This window comes from Cibotium barometz, chromosome 1 (genome assembly GCF_041138505.1).
Source record: "Cibotium barometz isolate CiBa-2024 chromosome 1, ASM4113850v1, whole genome shotgun sequence".
Lineage (NCBI taxonomy): Eukaryota > Viridiplantae > Streptophyta > Polypodiopsida > Cyatheales > Cibotiaceae > Cibotium > Cibotium barometz.
The window spans coordinates 46814186-46837334 of record NC_141046.1 but is presented as its reverse complement, the minus strand read 5'-3'; the positions used below and the strand labels follow the sequence as shown (position 1 = coordinate 46837334).

Below are 23149 nucleotides of genomic sequence, written 5' to 3'. Positions count from 1 at the left end.
CCCTCATCAATCTAGCGTCGGCCGCCTTCCGCATCGAGAACCGAGGTCTAGCAAAAGTGATCCCAGGGTATACATACGAGGTAACATACTCCACAGGCTCTCCACTGTATGTAAATTGTACTGCAGATCTACTTATCCACTGTGAGGAGGTGTTAAAGATCATGACCTTAGTCTTTCCAAGGTTCATAGTAAGGTCCCGGTCCTCGCAAAAGGCATGTAATGCATCCAAATGCCTCTGCAGCCCCTTCGGTGAATCAGAAATAAGAACAATATCATCTGCATATACAAGAGGATCGGTATCAGGACTCTTGCCAAATGTGCTCTTGGTCCTCCCTGTCTGTCTATGTAATCCGAGATCTCGTCAATGTATAGACCAAATAGAGTAGGAGACAAGGGGCAGCCCTGCTTCACCCCGATAGTGCTGTGTATGATCTCTGAGTCACCTCCTGGAGCGTGTACTCTACCTGTAACTGACTCATAGAGTGTAATGATCCCCCATAGCATCTCTGCTGGCACTCCCATATCCTGCAGTCTCCTCATCAATCTGGCCTGTGGGACAGTATCAAAAGCTTTGCGGAAATCCACAAAGCAGCAGTATATCCATTGCCCGTGAGCTCTCCCCTCCTCAATGATCCCCCGTAGTGTAAAGATATGATCTAGTGTGGAGTGCCCTCTCCTAAAGCCTGCCTGCCTCCCGGTGCTCTGAGTCTCTGCTCCTCGGACCATCTACTAAGCTCATGCTCCAAAATCGAACCATAAATCTTGGCCAAGGTGTGACCAATCATGATAGTCCTATAGTTGTTGGGGTCCATGGGGTCACTTGCTTTCAAGATAGGTACAATAGTATTCGATGACCAGCTGACGGGGAAGCCTTCACATAAAGCCCTGTTAAACATGTGAACCAGTAAAGGGGCTAGCGTGTCTCTAGCATGGGAGAAATGCTCGGTGAGGAGTCCATCATGATCTTGTGCTCTCCCAGTCTGCATCATGTCAATAGCATCTCTCACCATGCTGAGGTGAAAGAAGGAAGAGTGTGGGGGACGAGGTTCGGCTGGATGGGGGAGAGGTGGCTGCTCGGGGACATGGTAGAGAGATGTGGCATAGGTGTGCCAGGTGCTGGGTGAAGTAATCGGAGTTGGAAGGTGATGATCTTGGAAGATCCTCCGGGCCTCCTTACAGTCCCTTCCAAGAAATAGCTAGTATAGCTCCTGCTCAAGCCTTGCTAAGTAGGCTCTCTTCTTTCTCCGTGTGAGACGTCGAAAGATCACTCGTGCCTGCTGGTGAGTGGTGGATCCTAGTGCCATCTCCCGATGTAGACGGGCTCGGGTATCACGACATTCTTCGTCGTACGAGCTATTCTGTGGGACAGTCCCTCCTGGTGATGTAGGGGTGGCTCTGGAGTGTGGGAAGGCGGCTGCAACAACGGACGTATGGAGGGTGGCTGAGAGGTGTGTAGTAAGCTCATCAAGTGGGATGTGGGGGTCGAGGTTGGAGAGGATGCAGTAGACGTGATCAGAATAGATGGAAGAGGTCTCTCTGGTGAAGTGGTATCTTGGACGGTGATGGCGCAAAGCAGGTGGTTGCATGGTGTATCGGCATGTGAGTGAGAAGGCCAAGTATGCATGGTCGGCTGCAACACCGATGGGGCGAGGAGAGATGGTAAACTCCGAAATGAGTGGGATCAAAGAGAGGGATCCCATTAGGTAGTCCACTGTACTAGCTCCATGTCCGAAGGGGTAGGAGGTGAAGGAGTTGGATCTAGGCCATCTAGCCAGGCCATTATAAATGGCTAGCCTATGAGTCCCGCCGAGGGCTAAGAGATACTCTCCATAGTCTGTGCGGGCTGCTGTATCCTGTGATGTCCGCTCCAGATCTGTACCCATCGTGTCAATCTCCTAGTACATGGGATCATCTGTCTCAAAGAAGGGTACCTGTGCACCTGCGGTGCGGGCATTGAAGTCTCTAGCCAGGAGGATGTCCCCTAGACTGGAAAACTTCATAATGTCACCATAAAGGGGCAGGTACGGGGACTCTCCATGGGTAGCATATTTAGAATTGGAGGGTGCAAAGTAACACACTGCAAGGTAGATGTCTCGGGCCCTCTCTGTCTGGATCCTCACCCACAAAAACCGTGCGGCCTCATCCCGTCCGACCACCTATATCACATTTTGAAGCTTCTCCGTGTATAATAAAGCCACCCCTCCCGCCCCCGGGTACCCCCTACTGTGCATGGGTGTGGGCGGTGAACAGACTCCCATCTGTATCCTCTCACCTGGCACTGATGAGTCTCTGTGTATAAGACCAAGTCTCTCCCTCTAAATGTCTCCTTGAACAGACCTGCATCTGTCCTCAAGGCGCCATTGCAGTTCCAAACCGCAATCTCTAGCTTGGTCTCATAGGTCTTGCACCGTCATTGGGCACGTCGCTCGGTGATGATCACCCTCCCAGCTCTGTACACTGCCCATTTCCCTGCCTTCCGTGCATCCAAGATGTGTGGCATGCATTCCCTCCTACGTGCCACCTGTGCTAGTGTGAGATCGTCTTCGAGAGGTAAGTCTTTTCTCCTTTTAGTGCCCGCCTTTTGGTAAGGAATGCTTGCCTCGCCTCTAACCCCGCAAACTTGAGGATGAGTGCGCATTCCTTGGTGGTGTCTTTGCCCACCCTCCATACGTCGACGAAAGGGGTATCAGGGATTTCCAGCTTTCTGCATAGTGCTATGGCGTCCTCTTTCGGCGAGGCTCTTTCCTTCCATCCCACCTCTCTCACATTCAATGCCCTAATCTTCCTTCTTTTCTCCTCTTCAGTCTGAGAGGAGGACGATGTCATCTGCATAAATTAGTATGGGGATCAATATGCCTGCCAGTGTGGGACCAGCCCCACCTAATCCATCAATGAAGCTCGAGATCTCATCAATGTAGAGGCCGAAAAGAGTGGGTGATAGAGGGCAGCCCTGTTTCACCCCAATAGTGTTGGAAATCTTCTATGATGTAGCTCGTGGGGCTCTCACTCATCCGGTGACGGACTCATAGAGGGTGATGATGCTCCAAACCATGTCAGATGGGACTCCGATCTCCTGTAGACGGTGTAAGAGGCGGGCTCGGGGTACAATATCAAAAGCTTTGCGGAAATCCACAAAGCAGCAATAAATCCTCTGGTGTCGTGCTCTACCCTCCTCGATGATGGCATGGGGGGTGAAGATGTGGTCAAGGGTAGAGTAGCTCCTCCGAAAGCCAGCCTGTCCTGAGGCTCTGCATCCCTGGCTCTTTGCAAATGAACTGAGCTCCGCTTCTAGCACTGATCCATAGAGTTTGGCCAATGTGTGGCCAATCATGATGTCCTGTAGTTATTAGGATCAAGTGGATCTCCGGCTTTGAGGATGGGGGTGATGGTGTTGGTGGACCAAGAGGGTGGAAATCCTTCACAGAGGGCTGTATTGAACATGTAGGCTAGTAGGGGCGCTAGGGTATCATGGGCATGCGAGATATACTCGGCAGTGAGTCCCTCATGATCTTGGGCTCGCCCATTGCATAGTCTACGAATGGCCTTGAGGACCATGCCCTTTGTGAAGAAGGTGGAGGTGGTGGGGCGGGGATCTGGTGGTGGGGGTAGGGGTGGTTGATGGGGGATATGATAGAGGGAGCATGCATAGGAGTGCCATGTGTCCGGGCAGGTGCTAGGTGTGGGAGGGCGATGTTCTCGGATTTTCCTCCATGCCTCTTTGCAGTTCGGCCCTAAGAAAAGTCGGTATAACTCCTCTTTCCGAGCTTAGAACTCTCGTTTCTTGCATTGGGTGAGCCGTTGAGAAATCCGTTGCGCTTGGCGCTTCGTGATTTTCCCAATCTGTACCTCATGCTTAAGACGGGAGCATGTGGCCCGACATTCGTCATCATACCAACCGTTCTGGGGCATGGAACCGCAAGGTGGCTTGGCGGTAGACTGCCGCGTGCAGATGAAAGAAGCTGTGGCGGATGTGTGGAGTATGGTGGTGAGTTGTGTTGTGAGGGTGGATAGGGGGACAGTAGGTTCCACATCCTGGAGTTGGCGGTAGATGTGGTTGGAGTAAACAAGGTCAAGCTCGTGATCAAAGAGAGAGAGAGAGAGAGAGAGAGAGAGAGAGAGAGAGAACACTTTTCTTGAGATCTTAACCATGGAATTTTTGCTGCATGGGATTTGCCAGATCAGACAAGGCGGGTAAGCTTCTTGCTAATGTACTGCTCAAAGGATTGCAGGGAAATCGGTAATTTGTTTGTTTTATGTTAAGCATACATCAAATGTATTGAGTTGTGATATTAGAAGCACCTTGTAATATGAATGCATGTGGCAGGCCAGTGACTTTGATGGGATTTTCTTTGGGAGCCCGAGTTATTTTCAAATGTCTAGAGAAGCTAGCCAAAAAAGGAGAAAATGGTATGTATATGCAACAATACTATAGCCCATAATTAGTCTCCCATTTCTTGTTTTAGAACATGTGAATGGCATTGATAGGTGTTTCATCATAGATATATAGATAGGTATGTCAACATTTCCCTATTTTTAATAAGTGGACACCCAAAAGATATGAATGTGCAAGCTTTGGGAATGGGGGTTTATCCAATACAAGAACCATGGCACCCAAAAAACCTCTTGAGACAAAGGGAGATATATTTTTTTTTCTGGGAAAAAGATCCTTCTATTAGTTACCAAGAAAAACAGCCATGATGGCTAAGTACAAACTCATCTCCACATGGGGAGCGGGAGTCAAGAAGCATAAAAAGGGGGGGGGGGGGTTGCTCTTCTCCCCCGGCTGGCTGCTCTAGGAGGAGAAGGCTATCTCATGCAATGGGGGGAGGGGGAAACGACATAGATGGTCTATAGTGCCAAGTGGGCTGGCCATGAGTGTGAGTGAGAAAGGGACTTTGACACTTGATCCTCAGGAAGGCCTCCCGGTGCTTCCGCATGCGGTCTGAGCCACCCTGAAGCTTCCCCCACTGACCACGGAGGGTATGAATGATATTGAGTCAGATGCTTTGGATGGACTCCGTTGGCGGGGTGAGGGTGCCTTCGATGGCTTTGCTACATCGAGCTGTCCAGATGTGCCACACGACAATACTGTTGCAAATCTCCCATTTTTGGCTAGAACCTAGAGTCTAGTGACTTGTAGGTAGAGCTGGAACTGGCATTGCAGAAATACAAAGGTGAGAGACCTGAAAGGCTAGTCCCCATCCTCCTCATATGACATGATGGTCGCGGCCTCAGTGGCCCAAGCAACAATGCCCCATGTAACAATGTGACAAGGGGCCCGGTCCATAGGGAAGATGTGTAGGATCTGCTGCCACCAAACCTGTTGAGCTGTTGGGAAATCCCAAAGACAATGACACTGGGACCCTTGGGGATGGCCACACTTCCATGCAGAGCCCATATACTGAGAACCAAGTGGAATCTAGTGCATACCATACTCCAGAGTACCCCTCAAGTGCTAGCTGTCTGGAGGACTCCAGGGCAAGCCTCGGGTACCTGTGGGGATCCATGTGACTGATGCGATGAAGGTACGTGACTGTCTGGAAGAGTGCCTCCACTACCATCGGGGCTGCAACAAACTCTGCCTGGATAATTTGGTGTGGGACTGATGGTTTGCTGCTGATCATACGGGAGAACATCATGACCTGGGGCCTCTCGTCTCGCTGCCAATCCTCATCGGATAAATCCGGCCCCTAGAAAGCTGCTCCATACATCAAGGCTGGTGTGACGAGGGTGTCAAAAAGCCAACCCTTCGTCTTGGGCTCCTTGAAATGTGCCTGGAAGCACTGCTGCTCAAGTAAGCTCAAGGTTGCATATCCCCGCATCACTCTAGCATGTGCTGCGGGAAGCATGGTAAAGTGTGGGCCACTGAAAGTGGCACCAAGGTAGACATAGGATGAGACAATCTCCACAGGATCCCCTCTATATGTGAAGCTCAATCTGGATGTGACAGGGCGAGAGGTATTGAAGACCATTACCTTGGTTTTACCAAGGTTAACAGAGAGGTCCCGCTGAGTGCAAAAGTCATGTAAGGCATCCAACTATCTCTGAAGCCCTTCTGCTGAGTCTGGGAGGAGGACGATGTCATCTGCATAAAGTAGTATGGGGATCAATATGCTTGCCAGTGTGGGACCAGCCCCGCCTAATCCATCAATGAAGCTTGAGATCTCCTCAATGTAGAGGCCGAAAAGAGTGGGTGATAGAGGGCAGCCCTGTTTCACCCCAATGGTACTGGAAATCTCCTGTGATGTACCTCCTGGGGCTCTCACTCGTCCGGGTTTTCTCACGCCCCCCGCCCCTTCTCTTTCGCGCCTGCCGCCCCTTGCCCGCCTGCCCCGCCTCCTTCGCGCCCCCCTGCTCTCTCCCCTTCCTCCGCGACCCGCCCCCTCCGCCTTCCTCCGCCCTCTCTCCCCCCCCCCTTTTCGCGTTTCCTCCGCCCCCCCTGCCTTTCGCCGCCTCTGTCTTCCGCCCCCCTTTGTTTTCAGCCCCTTCCCCTCTGTCTTCCGCCTCCCCTCTGTCTTCCGCCTTTCCTCCTCCGCCCCTCCCGGTTCTTGCAGGACACTCCGTTTTCGCTTCGCCTTCGACTAAGCTTCAGACACTGATGGAGGTTCCTCCCGCCCCACCTCAGAGGGACTCTTCTGCAGCCCCCTCGCCCGCCCCTGAGGATACCCCCATCAGGCTTTCTCTTTCGCCAGAAGAGGAAGCGAGCCTCGCCGCCGCAGAGGTGGAACGCCTCCAGGCACACTCCACCATCTGCCGTCATTAGCTTTGTCTCTGACCATGCATTTGTCATCATCAAAGTTGACTTGCATACCACACTGTGCTAAAGAAGAAATGGACAACATATTCTTCTTTATCCTTGGTACATATAAGGCATCTGTAAGGCGAAGAATAGAGCCATCAATGGTTGTGAGCTGAATCTCCCCAATGCCACGAACTGGATATGAAGCATTATTGGCACATTGAACGGACTTGCCAACGGGGGCAAGGCATACATTACAAAACAAATCCCTGCGAGATGTAATATGCTTTGAAGCACCACTATCAAAATACCAAGTACATGTATGCTCAGTCACACCGAGTGCCTGTGAAGACCAAGAGGCATCATAACTGCATGTGTAGAAACAGTAATCCCTGTCTACAACAAAGGAAGCAGTCTCCGGAGGAGCTTTAGAGGCATCGTTCATAGACATCCCAGACTCCTCCTCCTTCTCTTTGGCAATCCTCTTCCTACACTCTGTGATGTAGTGACCTGGCTTCTTACAGTAATGGCATTTGCCCTTCTTCTTGGGCTGTCCATCACCTTTCTTGGTATCCTGAGATAAACCACCATCACCTGAATTCTGATTTGAACTCTTTGGCTGAAACTTGCCTTTCCCTTTTTGACCTGTCACAAATGCTTGTTTAGCACTTGTGTTCATGTTCATGTTCTTCCTGATTTGCTCTTCCTCGAACAAGAGAGCAACAAGTTCCTGATACTTTAGGGGCTCAATAGCATTCCTCATGCTAAGGTTCAAAGAGGTATGAAAAGCCAAGTAGGATCTTGGCAAAGAGTTAAAGATGGTGGATACAAGCTGTGTCTCAGGAATAATCTCATCCACATTGATGAGTTGCTCTCTCAAATCCTGCAGCTTGTTCAAATGGCTAGACATATCATCTCCTTCATGCATCTTCTGGTTTTCCAGCTCTCTTTTCAAAATGAGATCCGTGCCTCATTACGAGCAGCATACATCTGCTCCAAAGTCACCCATGCATTCCGTGAAGAGCCAGCTGAACGAATATGAGGTATAATAGACCTCTGTACTGACAATGCAATAAGTGATAAGGCTTGTGTATCTTTGGCATCCCATGTCTTCTGGGCATTTGTTCTTTGAACAGGCTGTGGTTGAACCGGTGCCTGTGCCTGTTGTCCTCTTCCACGAGCACCCCCTTGAGGAGGAGTCTCTGGAGCCAATGGACCTGGACGTGGTTCATCGCCACTAACAAAATTCCAAAGACCTTTTGCCACGAGCACATTTCTCAGCATGAAACTCCACAAGGAGTAATTCATGCCATCCAGCTTGTCTTCCTTAGACAAGTACGTGAACACATCACTCTGCTGTTGATTTGCCATTATGCCAGTGCACAATGTTGTACCTGTGTATGAAAAAACCCAAAAACAACAACCTTGAAAGCAACTTTACTCCACTGAGTACAACTAACCCAAATATGCTTGCACTCTCAATCCTCTGAATGTGCACCACTGACTGAGTAGAGCAACAAAAGTGGCTCACACAGTGCCAAAATGCCCAAAAATGCCCAAAATTTCTGCACCCAAAGCCTTGCAAAAGCCTGGAGAGGTTTATTTGCAAGAAAACCTCCGTGTATCTGCCAGAAAAGCTTTCACAGAAAAAACGCCCAAATTTGAAAACATGTAAAGATTTAAATTTTACCCATGTGATTTTGCAGGTACTGGTCGGCTGTAGGCTGTACGGAACAGCTGTCCGGAGCAGTGTACGGAGGAGAAGCGGCGACTGTATTGCTGCAGGTATACGCGGCAGGTGCTGGTCGTCTGTTGTCTGCTGTACGGAACAGCTGGCGCCTGTATGGAGAGACAGCAGGCCTGTATGGACTGTACGGTTGTTTGTGCAGAACTGTACGTGGACTGTACGGCTATCTGTGCAGGACTATACCACAGATGAGTGGCTGCAGAGCTGATGGCGAGGGCCTGTACGGGCAGCTGATGGCGAGCTGTACGGATAGGGCAGGCGAACCTTGCTCTGATACCAAAGTGTAGGAAAGAGTTGTTAGGGTTAGGGTTTTGGAAGGCACACCAACAGGAAGCGTGAGAGAGAGAGAGAGGAACACGTTTGCTCATATATTGAGAATGATAAAAAGGAGTACAATAGCCACATATAAAAGATGTGACCTAAAGTGTGTTCACATGGTCCGGTCATAAACTGTGCCAGGTGGACCAAACCACTTATAAACCACTATAAGTGCAACTAAGCTAAACTGGGGGAAAAAACCTCCACTAACTGAAGTAAAAAGTGCCCCAGTAACCTACTGATGATCACTAGCACTCCCCTGAGTGCATACACAGCATAAAACCCAACAAGGAGATGCCAGCACCCCCTCCTTCGCCCCCACCCCCCCCTCCCTCGTCCCTCCCTCCCGCCTCGCTTCCACCTTCGCCTCCTCCCGTTCCCGCTCCCGTTTTGTCAGCAGCTCCTTCCCCACCCCCATCTCCCCCCCCCCCCCCTCCTCCCCCTTCGCACGCCTCAGCTCCCCGGGAGGCCCTGGGAGTACCCTGGCACTCACCTGCAGTCCGGCGGGCATTGAGCACCGACCTTGCTCGAGCACCGCAGAGGAGACCTACCATGCCGATTCGGGCTTCACGGATATCCTCTATCCGCAGGCGGCTGAGTAGTCTCGACACTAGACAGCGCTTGGAGGCTTTTGACTACTCCTTCACACGGCTTTTTGGAGCGGAGGGCCCCCATGAGCCAGCACCCATCAGAGTTCATGTGGTGATACCTTCGGCCCGAGGAGAGGAGAGGCACTTGATTCAGCGGTGGCCTTCTCCTTCCCTCTATGTGGCACTAGCAACCGGGAGTGGACTCTGGATCTCGCTCTTAGCATTTTGAAGACTCAGGCAGTTGAGTTTTCTCATCATGTGAGCGATCTGGAGATGACAGACGTGATAGGCCGACTCTGGGAGCTGGCTCATTTCTTTGATACCGGGAGTGCGGATGCCTCCGGGATTCGACATTTGGTGGTTCGCATAGTGGCAGCCCTAGCACGCGACCCTGGTTATGTATGCATACACGAGGTTGCTCTCTCTGAGCGGGAGGCAATCGCCATGGGACACAGCCACTGGCGCCTGATCCGAGATTCTTGCAGCACACCGGGTGGGCAGATTCGTAGCCGCTCGGATGGGGACTATTCTCCATCCAACCCGCTTGCGAAGGCCTGCTGTATGGCTGAGACAGCTTCCATCTCAGCAGGTCATCCATGAGGATCATCTCATGGAATGTACAGGGCCTTGGCGGCGCACACTATGTACGTTATCGTGGTTGCTTGCTATTCTGAGGATGCACGATGAGCTCTTTGGCGTGCTCAATGTCTATGCGCCCAACCATGCTAGTGCCAGAGCAGATTTCTGGACCCTTGTTACAGATGCATTGCCCGAGGCCGCACATTGGTGTGTCGAGGGAGACTTCAACATGCTTGAGGACCCGGCCGATAGGGTGGGAGGCAGTCATGTTACAGTGCACGGCACGGAGCTTGCAGCTTGGGAGCGATTTTGCATGACACTGCGGATCACTGATGCATGGCAGCATGAGGCTTTCTCCCGCTCTCAGGACAGTCTTAGTTTTTCTCGGTCGGATCGCCGGCAGGGAGGGACTAATCTATCACGGATTGATCTGTGGGCGACAGGTTTGGGGAGCGTGGGGGCTCCGTTGGCATTCTCGCTGGCACCTCTTTTTCAGACCATGCGCCAGTTAGCCACTGAGCCCGGGGAGATTAGAGCCATTGCCACTGAGTTCTATAGAGACCTGCTTTCAGCGGAGCCAGCCACAGAGGCACGTGATGCTTGCAGACAGACTGTGTGGGCCCATGTGCAGAGGAGGGTCACAGATCGTATGCGCACAGTTTTGGGTGAGCCTCTTTCAAAGGATGAGCTTGTTGAGGCTTTGAGGGTCCTTCCGCGCCATAGTTGCCCTGGGGAGGATGGATTGACGCCTGCCTTTTTTATGCGGTATTGGGACCTTTTGGGGCCAGGCCTCCGCAGGGGCTTTCAGTATGTTTTGGACACTAGGGTGATGCCACATAACTTTTCAGAGGGCTTGATCTTTCTTATCCCCAAGGGGGAGGGAGTGTCAGATGATATTCGGCATTGGAGACCTATTACGATCCTCAATACTGTCTACAAGGTCGTGGCAAAGGCCTTGAGTTTGAGGATCCAGCCCTTCCTTGGGGAGCTGATTCATGCTACCCAGACAGGATTCGTCAAGGAGCGCAGTATCCTTGACAACATTTTCACCTTCTGGGAGGTGACGGCCCGAGCTAGATTTCTCGGTGAGGACCTGGTCGTGATGCTTCTCGATTTTGAGAAGGCATACGATAGAGTCGATTGGGGTTTCTTAGAGGGCACTATGCTTCGCCTGGGTTTTGAGCCAGTCTGGATTCGAGGAGTGGCGGCTCTATATTCCACAACTCGTTGCCAGGTGCTGATGGCAGGAGGACGGGGGCCGAGTTTTGAGTTGACCAGATCAATCCGTCAGGGGTGCCCTCTCGCCCCGTTTCTTTTTCTCTTCTTTGCTGAGGCTATGAGCATGTATCTGACAGCAGAGGAGGTTGGTTTGAGAGGACTCCAGCTCCGAGTCCGGGGTAAGGACCTGCTCGATTCTGAGTTTGCTGATGACACGGGACTATTTTTGCATGGCCAGGAGGCCAATCTTCAGAGGGCAGAGCAGTCGCTAACTACAGGTTTTTGGTGCAGCTTCGGGAGCATTGATCAATTGGCGCAATCAATTGGCGCAAGACAGTGGCCTTTTGGATCAGTAGCGCTCCCGCTCCGGCATGGAGCGCAGACCCGGGTTTTAGATGGATTCCTCCTTGCACAGCAGTGCGGTATTTGGAATGCCAGATTGGACTTGATTTGTCACCTGAGCAGCAGATCGCGCCGCTTCTTCTAAGCATTCGGAAGAAGCTTTTGTATTGGAGTACAGCTCGGCTATCCTTGGCTGGGAGGGTGGTGGTGACAAATCAGGTGCTTTTAGCGACTATGTGGTACATCACGTCTTGCTGGATCTTCTCGAGCTCTTGCATCAGCCAGGTACAGAGGCTGATCAGGAACTTTCTTTGGTCTGGGCGGGATGGTCAGCCGGCCCGGGCTAAGGTTGCTTGGGCAGTTATTACTCTTCCGCTGGCCCAGGGGGGCTTGGGCATTATAGATCCAGTTGATCAAAGTAGAGCTTTATTGGGGAAGCTTATTGTTCGGGGGCTGCTTCCAGGCGCTGAGCCTTGGAAGGAGCTTCTTTTTTAGCGACTGCAGGCTAGGGCTCCCCTAGCAGGGGGCACTTGGGCACCAGAGATACGATGGATCTTCATAGAGATGAGGAGGACATGCCTTAGTAGAGGATGGGAGGACAGATTTGCCTTGAGCATCCTGCGAGCTGGGAGCTGCTGAGACCGGGGCTTTCTCAGAGACCTCCTACTTGTGATGAGGAGCGGGCCAGACAACCGCTCATCTGGAGCCTCGCGGTACGCACAGCGCTGGGTCATATGCTGGGTTCTCGGCCTCGTCTAGCTTGGGGACCATTGGCGGCAGGCCCAGCACGCAGTTTTGGAGACTGGCAGGCCTTCTGCAGTCTCCCAGAGGAGATCCAGGTGGAGAGGCTGAGTCACTTCAGAGGGGGGCTGATTATGAGGGATGACATTCAGGAGGCACTCACTGAGGAGTGGTTCACGCCTTTCGAGCCAGCGGCCCTACGGTGGATGGGAGCCTTTACACAGTTGGAGATCCTGATTGCTGTCAGAGCTTGCACTGAGGATGGTAGATGCCTCTACTATGAGATCCAGGATGAGGGCAGACTTCAGAGAGTGGAGGCGGAGTCCCCTTTGGTTGCAGAGTGCATCTTTCAGAGGATACGGGTAGTGGCCGCCGCTTCCCGAAAGTGGCATATTGATCCAGACCCTGCAGATGTGGACTCTGATTGGCGCATATGGGCATATGTTGCGCGCCCCTTGGCCCGGCTCTAGTGGGACCCCGGCGAGTACAAGTGGCATGATCCTTATGCGTCCCCTGAGGCCACAGAGATCACCTTTTTCCAGTACACTGTTCGGTTGGGGAGGCATATTTTGACTGCGAGGAGGATGGTCTCTCCAGCTGCATCGGAGCATTGGCGGCTACAGGGACTCTCACAGGAGTTCCTCGCGGATTTTTGGACCAGGCTCTGGGCTAGCCGACAGGCACGCAGGATCTCGACTTTCCAATGGCTGGTTGCCCACAGGGGCTTTGCAGTTGGCACCTGGCTTGTCTACAGTGGTCTTCCGCCTGCGTCCGATGCGGCCACCCATTGGAGACACAGAGACACTGCCTATGGGACTGTCCACAGGCGCAACAGATTTGGCTGAGGATGCTGCGCATTTTGGCCCCCCTCTCTCGAGAGGGCATGTATACGTGGGGTGCCGCTACTTGGTTGACTTTATCATATTTGAAATTCATGCATAGGGGTATGCATAAAAGATGATTATTTTATTATAAAAGTGTTACTTTTATCATGGCTGTTGTTGGCGGAAAAAAGTATGCAGCATGGTCGCCTTCCTTGCAAGTACATGATATCTTATATCGAGGACATTAAGTCCACCATGCATCCTAGGAGAGCACACCATTTCCATCTTCATCAGTCTCAATGCTTTTACAGGAGTTTTTGTCCTCCATAACATCTCCATAGCTTGAGACATAAAGGCTGAAATATCCCTGGAGGACCAATGCAGCAAAGGCAAAAAGAACTGGACATAGGACATTACAATGGACTGTACTATTCTGAGCCTGACATGAAGAGGCCAAGTAGAAATCTTCCAGTATTCCAGTTTATGTTGAAGTCTTTGGAAGATCCATTTTAGCTGTTGCTTCCTGGTGATATGCCATCCTATGGGATATCCCAAATGCCTGACTACATCTTTGGAATGCACCACCTGACCCGGCCAAAGAATAGAATGCCAGTCACATTGTTTCAGGGGAAGTAATTTAGATTTGTCAAAATTGACATGCAATCCCGCTGCCAAGCCATACAATGAAAGAGTGGTCATAAGCATTTGAACTTCCCGGGAAGAATTCTGTGGCATAAAGAAGGAATCATCAGCATATGCTTGTGCCAAAAAAGATGCAGCTCCAGGGATTTTAAGACCAGTCATCTGTCCTGTGTTTGTAAGATGATCAATATACATTAAAAGGGGATGGGTCGCAATGGCATATAAGAGAGTACTAAGAGGACAGCCCTGTCTAACTGATCGACCCAATGTCCATGAGACCGAGACAGATGACCCCCAAGAATGCACTGAGAAGTAGAGCGAGAATAAAGCCAGTAAACTGCATTTGCCATGTTGGGACCAAAGCCCAACTTGGTCATGATTTGAGAGATAAAATCCCATTGAACAGTGTCAAATGCCTTAGCAATATCCACCTGCAATATAAGCACATCTTGATGTGAATACTTAGCATATTCAATTGCAGTCAAGGCATTGGATATATTGTCATGGATTTGTCTTCGCGGCACAAACCCATACTGATGAGGATGAAGTCCCGCATCCAGCATCCTGTGAAGCCTATGCACAATCATTTTGGTAATGAGTTTGTAAACTACAGGCATCAAAGTAATAGGCCTCCAGTCTGACATATGGTCACACAAATGTTTTTTGGGCACAAGTTTGACTATGCCATGCTTCCAAGAGTGCGGCAACTGATTTTCTTGCCAGGCAACATTGATCATTTGCAAGAGGACTTCTTTCAAATCATCCCAAAAAGAAATATAAAATTCCACCGTAAGGCCATCCCAGCCAGGGGACTTGTATTTGCTGAGGTGGAACAATGCATTATCAACTTTTGTGTCAGTAAAAGGTCTCTCCAAGGTAAGAGCTTCATCCATTTCCACTATTCCAGAAACATACTGGAGAAATTCAGTCCTAGCCTCAGTCGTTTGATTTGATGGGGAACTAGGAGCGGAGAATAATTTCTAGAAATAATTCTGGCATTCATCTTGGAGATCAGAGAAAGAGTGCGTCCAAGAGCCATCTAGCTTCCTTACCCTTAGGCATGAGTTTTTCTTTCGAGTAGCATGCAAGTCCTGAAAAAAGGCTTTTGATGAGCAGCCCTTATCCATGAGGGGCTTCATTCTTGCCCTAATCTGCCATTTGTGCAATTTCCTCTGATCATTAACAGTCAATTTAAACTGAGCATGTGAAAGGGAATCCTTTTCTGAATTAGAGAGAGGCCTTAACTGAGAAAATTCAGTCAATTGTTGTGCTGTCCTTTTTGCCCATTTAACCTCATTCCTCCATTTAGTCATATGCCAGTTGCCATACTCCCTAATGACATTCTGCATACGAGAGACAAAGCTGTCCCAAGCATAATTCATGTCCTCCTGGGCATGCAGAGGCAAGGGATGAATTGCAAGTATGATCATTTGCTGGAAATAGTGATGACGGAAATAAGCCTGATTAACATGCAATAATCTACTGGAGAGGGGTGGCAAATCATCCAGAGGCATGCCAAGCTGCAAATTCATCCACAATGGGGCATGATTTGACAAGCCCAATGAGAAATCTATAAGGAGATGAGGGCTAAAATCTGCAAATTGTTGAGGATAAAACAAATACCATCTGTCAAGCCTTGCCCAGTATGTAGTAAGTGCATTATGATGAAAAGTATATCCAGGCACTGACCCTTGGAGAAGCACCCATAAATCTTCAGCCTGCACAGAAAGAAGCATGCTGTCCCATTTCTGCCTTTCCAATGATAGCATATGAGATCTTGAAGTGGTGTTATCTCTTGGCAGAGGGGAATTATTAAAATCTCTACAGATGAATGCATTGGATCTCCATGGATATCTGCATAAAGAATCCCATAATGAAGCCCTCATGGCAGAGGTCTGGGAAGCATAGACTGATGCAAACTCAAGAATATCACCATTGACATTACATTGTATGACCATCCATCTGCCACTGTTGTCATTGAAGGCTAACTGAGGCTCCAGCTCATGTCTAACCAGTATGCATACACCTGAGTAGGTAGTGGTACCAGCATAATATATATCATAACCGCCAAAATAAACATGATGACCAACCATGGAGTGTTGATTATGCTCTTGTAAACAAACAATATCTGGCTGCATTTTATGTACATAATTCCATAAAAGCCTCCACTTTGAGACATTGCAGAGGCTCTGTACATTGTAGGTAAAGCACTTAAGTGTTTGAGGCATGAAAGAGGTATATACAGCAAAGTATCAGATATAAAAACAAGACATCAGAGAGGCAAAGCCTCTGCCTGCATGGGCTGCATTCCATCATGACCCATGAAAGACATAGCATTATCCCCTTCTTCTGAATCACATATGGGGATGCCCTTCTTCAAAACCCCCACCCAATTTTGAAGGACAGGAGCTGAAGTAGAAGCCTGTCTTGGTAAGGGAGAAGAAGCATCCCATTGACGAGATTGAAGGGGGCGTTGCTTCAATACAACCACCTTCTTAGGTTGTTGAAAACCATCCTGATCAATCCCCGCAGATTCCTTCATCTTCTCTTTTCCTTTATCTTTTCCTTTTCCAGCAAGTGACTGCACCTGATTAATTGTTTTGGCATTCTTTGCTCCATTTCTATTTGCTGTCTTAGCTTGCACATTCTCATTCTTTTCTCGTGTCTGGGGCGGCAAGGCATTGGGAGGGGGCTGATGCAGAACCATTGGGCATTCAAAAGCTAGATGCCCAAACTTGTGGCACGTAAAACAAGCTCCTGCAAACACACCCCACTTCAATTCAAAATACTTTTTTCCCAATTGCACTCCCTCAACTTCCACTGCAATAGAAGGAGGGGTAGGTGTATCAGTGTCCCAGAGAATGTAGAACCTGTTACGGTTTCCCATGGGGCGTGGAGGACAAATGACCTGTCCCAAAGAAGCAGCCAGGCCAGGCAACTCTTCACGCATATAGTCCGGGAAGTTAACAACCTCAACCCATACAGGACAATGATGTCGTATAAGACTTTGATAATCCTTGTTTGGGGACCAGGGCATAGCATGTACCATCTGCTTCCCGTAAAACAGGGGAGAGAATTCAAGAAGCCTCTACTTGCACGAAGCATCTGATAAATGCACCTCATAAAAGCCTCTGGAAGCAAAATACACTCCCTCTACAAAGCATCCTCCAAGGATGGACTTAATCCACTGCGCGACATCATTGGCCGTTGGGATTCTTCCTGGAAAGAAAGTTATAACTGCAGTTTGAGACAACTTCTTGAGAGGATTCACGAGGGACGGCAATTTCAATTTGTACGTGACCTTTGGAACCGGTTTGCCCCATTCCTGTCGTGACTGCTGAAAGTCATCCTTAAGGGTGTCAAAGACGTACTGAGCTTCCATAGTAAGTTCATCATCTTGTGATGCAGGCTCTGATAGGCGGCGCTTAGCATCTGCAGGTCTTTCTTTTCGAGCATATGTACAAAAATCCAAACCTGAAGCCATGATTGAAATACGACTCTCTCTCCCTCTCTCTCACACACACACACTCACACACACCCACACAAAAACACACACACACACACACGTGCGCACCCAAGAAGATGACAAAAACGAGCAGCAAGAGAGGGAGCAGGTGACAAACGGTAGGCACGCAAGAACTGCAAAGACAACAACTGGCGGGAGGAAGTAGGACACACAACGCAGCAGAGACGACAATTGGCGGGAGGAGGCAGTAACATACGATGTTGCAGAGAGCAAGTGAGAGGAGGGCAACCAGCGCTGTAGGCTCAGTGAGGGATGACAGGAGCCCGCGTTGCAAAGCAGTAGGCAGCGGAGGACGACAACCAGAAGGCGGCGTTGCAAAGCTCCTAACTGCCCCTGGTCCAGAAAGCCCAATATACTTTTTTGCAGATTCATGTATAGGTCTAATAGCTCAACACAATGATCTTTTTTCTTTGGCTGCAATTCAAATAATCTCTCAAGCAAATTTTTCTGGCTTTTTCACCACCAGGTAGGATCGTAGAACGAGTTGTGCTACTTGGTGCCCCACTTTCAATAGAAACCCAAAGATGGGAAACCGTCCGTAAGGTAAGCATGTATTTGCAGGTTAAAACATTTTGTTAGGCCCGGGTCAGTTACTTCATACAGAAATTGTGTCTTTTGACATTCCAAGGCCAGAGTTTACCTTAAGCAATTTCAATGATTGTGCTGCTAGTTCTTGTTGTTGGCTCCCAGGAGGATGCTCTTCCTCCTTGGTGAAAAACAAATCCGTTTCCAATTGTGCACTTTGTCTTCAGACATGATGGGGCGCTGGGTTGAAATCTGGCAAATTTTCATATGGGATGCTTGTATAGAACGTTGGCATCGCAATAAGATGCCACTGGATGATTCCATGCTCATGCAGCAGTTTGAATAGGGATTCATTAATCTAAGTGGACAGCAAGGAGTGTCTTGTAGATTAGGTGAATGCTAATCGTCTCATAGCTGTAGTGGGCATCTAAGATGTTTCCAGTTTTATCCTCAGGTTGTAGCAGGACGATTTGTCAATGCATACTCAACCAATGACTGGCTGCTTGCAGTCGTATATCGTGCCAGGTATCCGATCTTCCATTCATGTGGTTTTGCGAAGGGTTTGGAAGCACGCATGATGACCCATCAATTCTACTTGTATGTTTATGCTTAATTATATCTAATTGTGACCTTTTTCATTTTGCAATTGCAGCTTGATGTCTCAGGGATTGGCTGGAATACAAAGCGTGAATGTGTCTGGCATTGAGAATGTAAGGCCCCCTCAGGACATGTAAGGCCAGATAATTAGCTCACAGTTTCAAATGTTTACACATTGAGTAACTGGCTGTTTTGTGGTGCAACAGGTTGACGTAACTGACATAATAAAGGGTCACTCATCCTACTTGTCAAATGTTGGGGAGATTTTAGAAGCCTTGAACATTGATAGCTACTTTCCCATTCATCCATCCAAAATAATGTATAGTGGTACCACCGCCGATTGTTCAGAGAGCTCGTGATTCTTTCGTTAAAGAGCCTAGACAAAGAGTCAACAAAACATTTCATTGCAGTTGGGAAAGCCAGAATACATAGAAAAGTGAGGGCGCTTTGGAGACATACTTCCATTTTGGTGAGATTTTTCTTGCTGATCTACAGTGCCAAGATATGAACCCGGGACCTGCCTTTGGTGCCTAGTTGCTAGTGCTTGGGCTAGTGCCCACTGACACTTCGGGGGACACCTTTGACCTTGGGACATCCAAGAAATTGAGGGTTCTGGCATACCAATTATGGAAGTATTTTCTAGTGCCCAAAACAAAATTTTCAAATTGCATCACAGAAATTTGCCTTAGAGGCTTGCCTTCTATCCGAGCTGAAGCTGTTGTGATGGTTGTATATTATAAACTGATGCCCACAAGAACACCCCACAAAAGCATGGTGCTACTTTTATTATCCCGCGTGCATTGATGTCTTTAAAGTTTGCACCAAGGTGCAATCTGTGCCAAGCTTTCTCCTTTCATTTGTTCCAGTAGCCAAGAAGCCAGGTTTTCATTTGCCTACTCGTAGGCTATTTGTCACAATTGTACCAAGTTGTGCTGGGAGATGGCCCTAACATTTATTTTAGAGTTCTCATTGGCTGGCCATTGAAGACGAAGATGTATTTACAAATTCAACACTAACTATTGCAAATGATAATACTCAGCAAACATTAAGAGGTTAGGTCTAAGTGAAAATTGCTTATGACACAAGATTGGGTCTAATGGTATGCTAATTCCCCCTTCGAGATAAATATCGTGTATTTTTCTTCACTCTTAGGAGCCACAGGCTGCAAAGAACGCAAGACAGCCTACAAAGTTCTCTCGACTGTTTTTTTTCCCTCGAAAAAAGAGTTCCTTCTAAAGAACCTGCCTAGAAAGCTGAGTTCAACCATCGCTACTGCGGTAAAAGAAAGGCTACATAGAGGGGCGCTTCCTCCATGGCTGGTCGCGCTCTCAAAGTAAGGCTATATTGCTAATACAAAGATATAAAGCCACACTTTTAGTGTTGACACATGCCTACCAGCCTCCAAACAGGGGCTAGCATCCATCTGAAGAGAGGACCTTCTGCCATTGCCCTGTGTCTCACACATCTGGTCCTAGTCCTCGGCTGGTGGAGGCACGTGTGGAGGAGGGTGGGGAGTGATATGGCCATGATTGCTAATAGCAGCAGTTCATATGCTGCCAAATGGGGCACTTGACCCCGCTCTTGCTCCCGCCGACACTCACACCCCGCTCATCGGCCTCCCGCACCCCGTGACGCAGCCTCATTATCCTTACCCTGACATGACTACAATTAGCATAGTCGCTGAAGAAAGGAGGAGCCATCCAATCCAGGAATCACCAAGCGTCGAGGGAGGTTCTCTATGAGGGGAGAAGCGCCCGGAGGGAAGGGATATCCTGGGCCACAACTAACGCTACCATATGTGGGGGGGTGATGAAGGGCAAGGGAAAATTGCAGAAGAGGTAAAGCTTGGAGGTAAGAAAAGGAGAAAGGGGGGCAGCGAGGAGGAAGATGCAGAGTTTATGCAGTGGGTTTGGGGAGGCGGCCTGTGTGCAGGCCAGCTGGGTTTGGAGTGATGATTGAAGTTATGATTACTTTGATGTGATTAGCTACAAGTTAGCGTAAATGTAAACTAGTTATTTAACTTAGCCTATGCAATTGTGTGGCTGTCTATTCTATTGTGAGGGTTTCCTATTCACTCTTTTGAAATAATTAATTTTTCTGAGGGTCTCCTAAGGTTCCAAATAATGTCTTAAGGTTTTATTGCTAAGATTTATATGTAATTATTTTAAAAAAATCACATTTGGAATTTAAAATGAAACAAGTTTTGAAATTTTTAGACAATTAAAAAAAATCGTTTTTGAAATTAAAATTTTAAAAAACTTACCAAACTTAAAAAAATAAATTTGGAATTACTAAAAAATAATTTCTAAAATTGAAGATTAAATAAAGAGAGTTTTTGGAGATAAACATGGGAAACCTTATGTATTATGTAAAGATGTGCTTACACCAAAGCCCAAAAAGTATGGTAAGAGTTTTTGGAGATAAACATGGGAAACCTTATGTATTATGTAAAGATGTGCTTACACCGAAGCCCAAAAAGTATGGTAAGATGACAAATAACATTATATTTCGAGACATTTTATATAAAAAGCACCTCATTGCTTTTTCATCTAGACGGGAAATACAAAAATGTGAGACTTGACAATAGGCTTTGTAAGGTGGATTTTCTTCCACACAGAAGAAGATTTGTTGGAGTAGTGGAGGTGAGAAGCTTCTTCATCATTATTATCCAAGGAGATTGGGTTGCGTTTGTTACTAAGCACATCATTTTCTTTGTCTTCTCTTTTTTCTTCAATACCATCACGATAGTCTTTTGGTTCTTCCTTACTAGGACTACGACCATCCTAGTACTTGAAATTATGAAGGGAGTTGGGTTTCGTGCTACTATTTCATGATGCATTTATGATGGATCGTGGAGGCACACGGCATGAGCGATGGATTTGGTCTAACGAATGTTCAAGTCTTCAAAATAGGGTTCTATTGGCTTTAAATGTGGCATACGGAGACTGGCAGGCAGGTCATTTGGAGCTTTTTTGAGACTGGACGTGGGAAGAGGGAGCATGACAATATTGGTGCATGCGTGAAGCGTGCTTTATGCCATCACCAACTTTGACACGATATAGAGAGGTTTAGAGATGCAGAGCAGGTGGTGGAGTGGTGTACAGGGTACTTGCATGGTAGCGCGACCTCTTCTTATCCCTCACATGATACGAGGATAGTCAGGAAATTTTTTTGGTGTTTCTATGGCAACGCTATCAATTGCTTGTTGGCATTCGACTGCCAGATAGTTACAGGCACTTTGGGTTTCCACTCCAAACATGACTGTTTTCATGCTTATGTGAATCATGCACAGAGGGTGACTAGGATGCGTGTGTCATGTTCACATGGGCAGATCCTTGAAGTGAGCGAGTAATAATACTTGAGCTCCAATGCATGGTGTACCCACATCACATGATGCCTAGTGCCATGTTTGCAGTTGACTATGACAAGCTTACAGATTTATTGACCATGGAGATTTATTGACCATGGATAATGTCTTTGCTATCATTGTCCGTGGTGACGGCAATGAGGAGCAGGTGAACTACTAGTTGTTGAGATGCTCTATGGCGAAGAGCACTCTCAACGAGGATGCCATGGATGGTCATGGGGTTCAGTTTGATGTCCATAGCATGGTCGTGGTTGTGTGGTCTTTGTTAGCATTGATGGGTTGGTCTTTGGTATCCTACTCATTGTGCCTCTGTTGTTCGTTGGACCTATGTACCCTTGTGCTCATGCTCGTGCTTGTTGGACATTGTTTCTCGTTGCTTTCTGTTACATTCCCGTAACGCCGCTACGGGCATTACCACAAGAGGGGACGGCCTCTGGCTCACCACCCAGCCATAGAGGAAGAATGAGGATTGCCCCTCATCCCCCAGGCTATATAGTGTGTGGCTTGCCGTCCACACTAGCCTGGTCGCCCATGACTCCGCATGGGCGTCCTCTCCCACTGAACCCCGGATATAGCCATCCGATCTGCCGTCGGTCACAGGCATTACAGCCTACGTGACATTAACCCCCCCTTAAGAAGAGTTTTCGTCCTCGAAAACAAACTGGGGAAACCTTTTGGAAATTGCACTACGGCGTTCCCAGGTTGACACCTCCTCATCCCTATCTGTCCATTTAACAAATACCTCCTGGTACACTTTATGTCGGGCTTGTCTGTCTCGATACCCAAGAATCCTTTCCGGTTCGTGTGGTATCTTTGGTGGCTCTATCAAGTCCACCAAAATCTCTGGAGAAACTGCGTTCTCTAACCCGTGAACTGATTTCTTCAGTTTACTGACATGGAAGACAGGATGGACTTGAGAACTCTCCGGTAACTCAAGTTTATATGCTACGTCCCCAATCTTCTTAAGGACCTTGAAAGGACCGCAATATCTAGGAGAAAGTTTATCACACTTTCTCGTTTTCATGGTTGCTGACTGCGCAGGAACCTTTAAAAATACAAAGTCACCTTCTGCAAAGGTCACTTGTCTGCGTCCTTTATAGGCAAATGTTTTAGCGCGATCCTGTGCGCTACGAATGCTCTCGCGTGCAGCTTTGAGCATATCATTCATATCTTCAAGGAAATCCTTGACAGATTGAATCTTCTCCTTTTCTAGGCCTACAACCATCGGAGATCTCGGCTGGAATCCATACATTAACATGAATGGTGTAAATCCAGTCGTCGCTGAATGCTTGGAGTTGTTATAAGCAAACTCCAATATGGGCAAATATTCTTCCCAATTTGATTGCTTCTTACTTACATAAGAACGCAACATATCCTCGAGTATTTGGTTAACT

The 23149-nt window shown here is 48.4% G+C and overlaps 1 protein-coding gene across 4 annotated transcripts in view; it reads left to right on the top strand.

Moving 5' to 3' along the window:
* LOC147642081 (transmembrane and coiled-coil domain-containing protein STS1-like) overlaps positions 1-19470 on the top strand; it is a 77309-nt gene extending 57839 nt beyond the window's left edge. For all 4 annotated transcript variants that reach the window (XM_086802701.1, XM_086802685.1, XM_086802709.1 and 1 more), the window contains exons 11-16: positions 4178-4237; positions 4325-4407; positions 17733-17809; positions 18246-18316; positions 18444-18501; positions 18595-19470. In XM_086802701.1, the coding sequence (XP_086658827.1) occupies positions 4178-4237; positions 4325-4407; positions 17733-17809; positions 18246-18316; positions 18444-18501; positions 18595-18747 (502 nt within the window). In that variant the 3' untranslated portion in view covers positions 18748-19470. The remainder of the gene's footprint in view (positions 1-4177; positions 4238-4324; positions 4408-17732; positions 17810-18245; positions 18317-18443; positions 18502-18594) is intronic.
* Positions 19471-23149: the final 3679 nt, after the last annotated feature.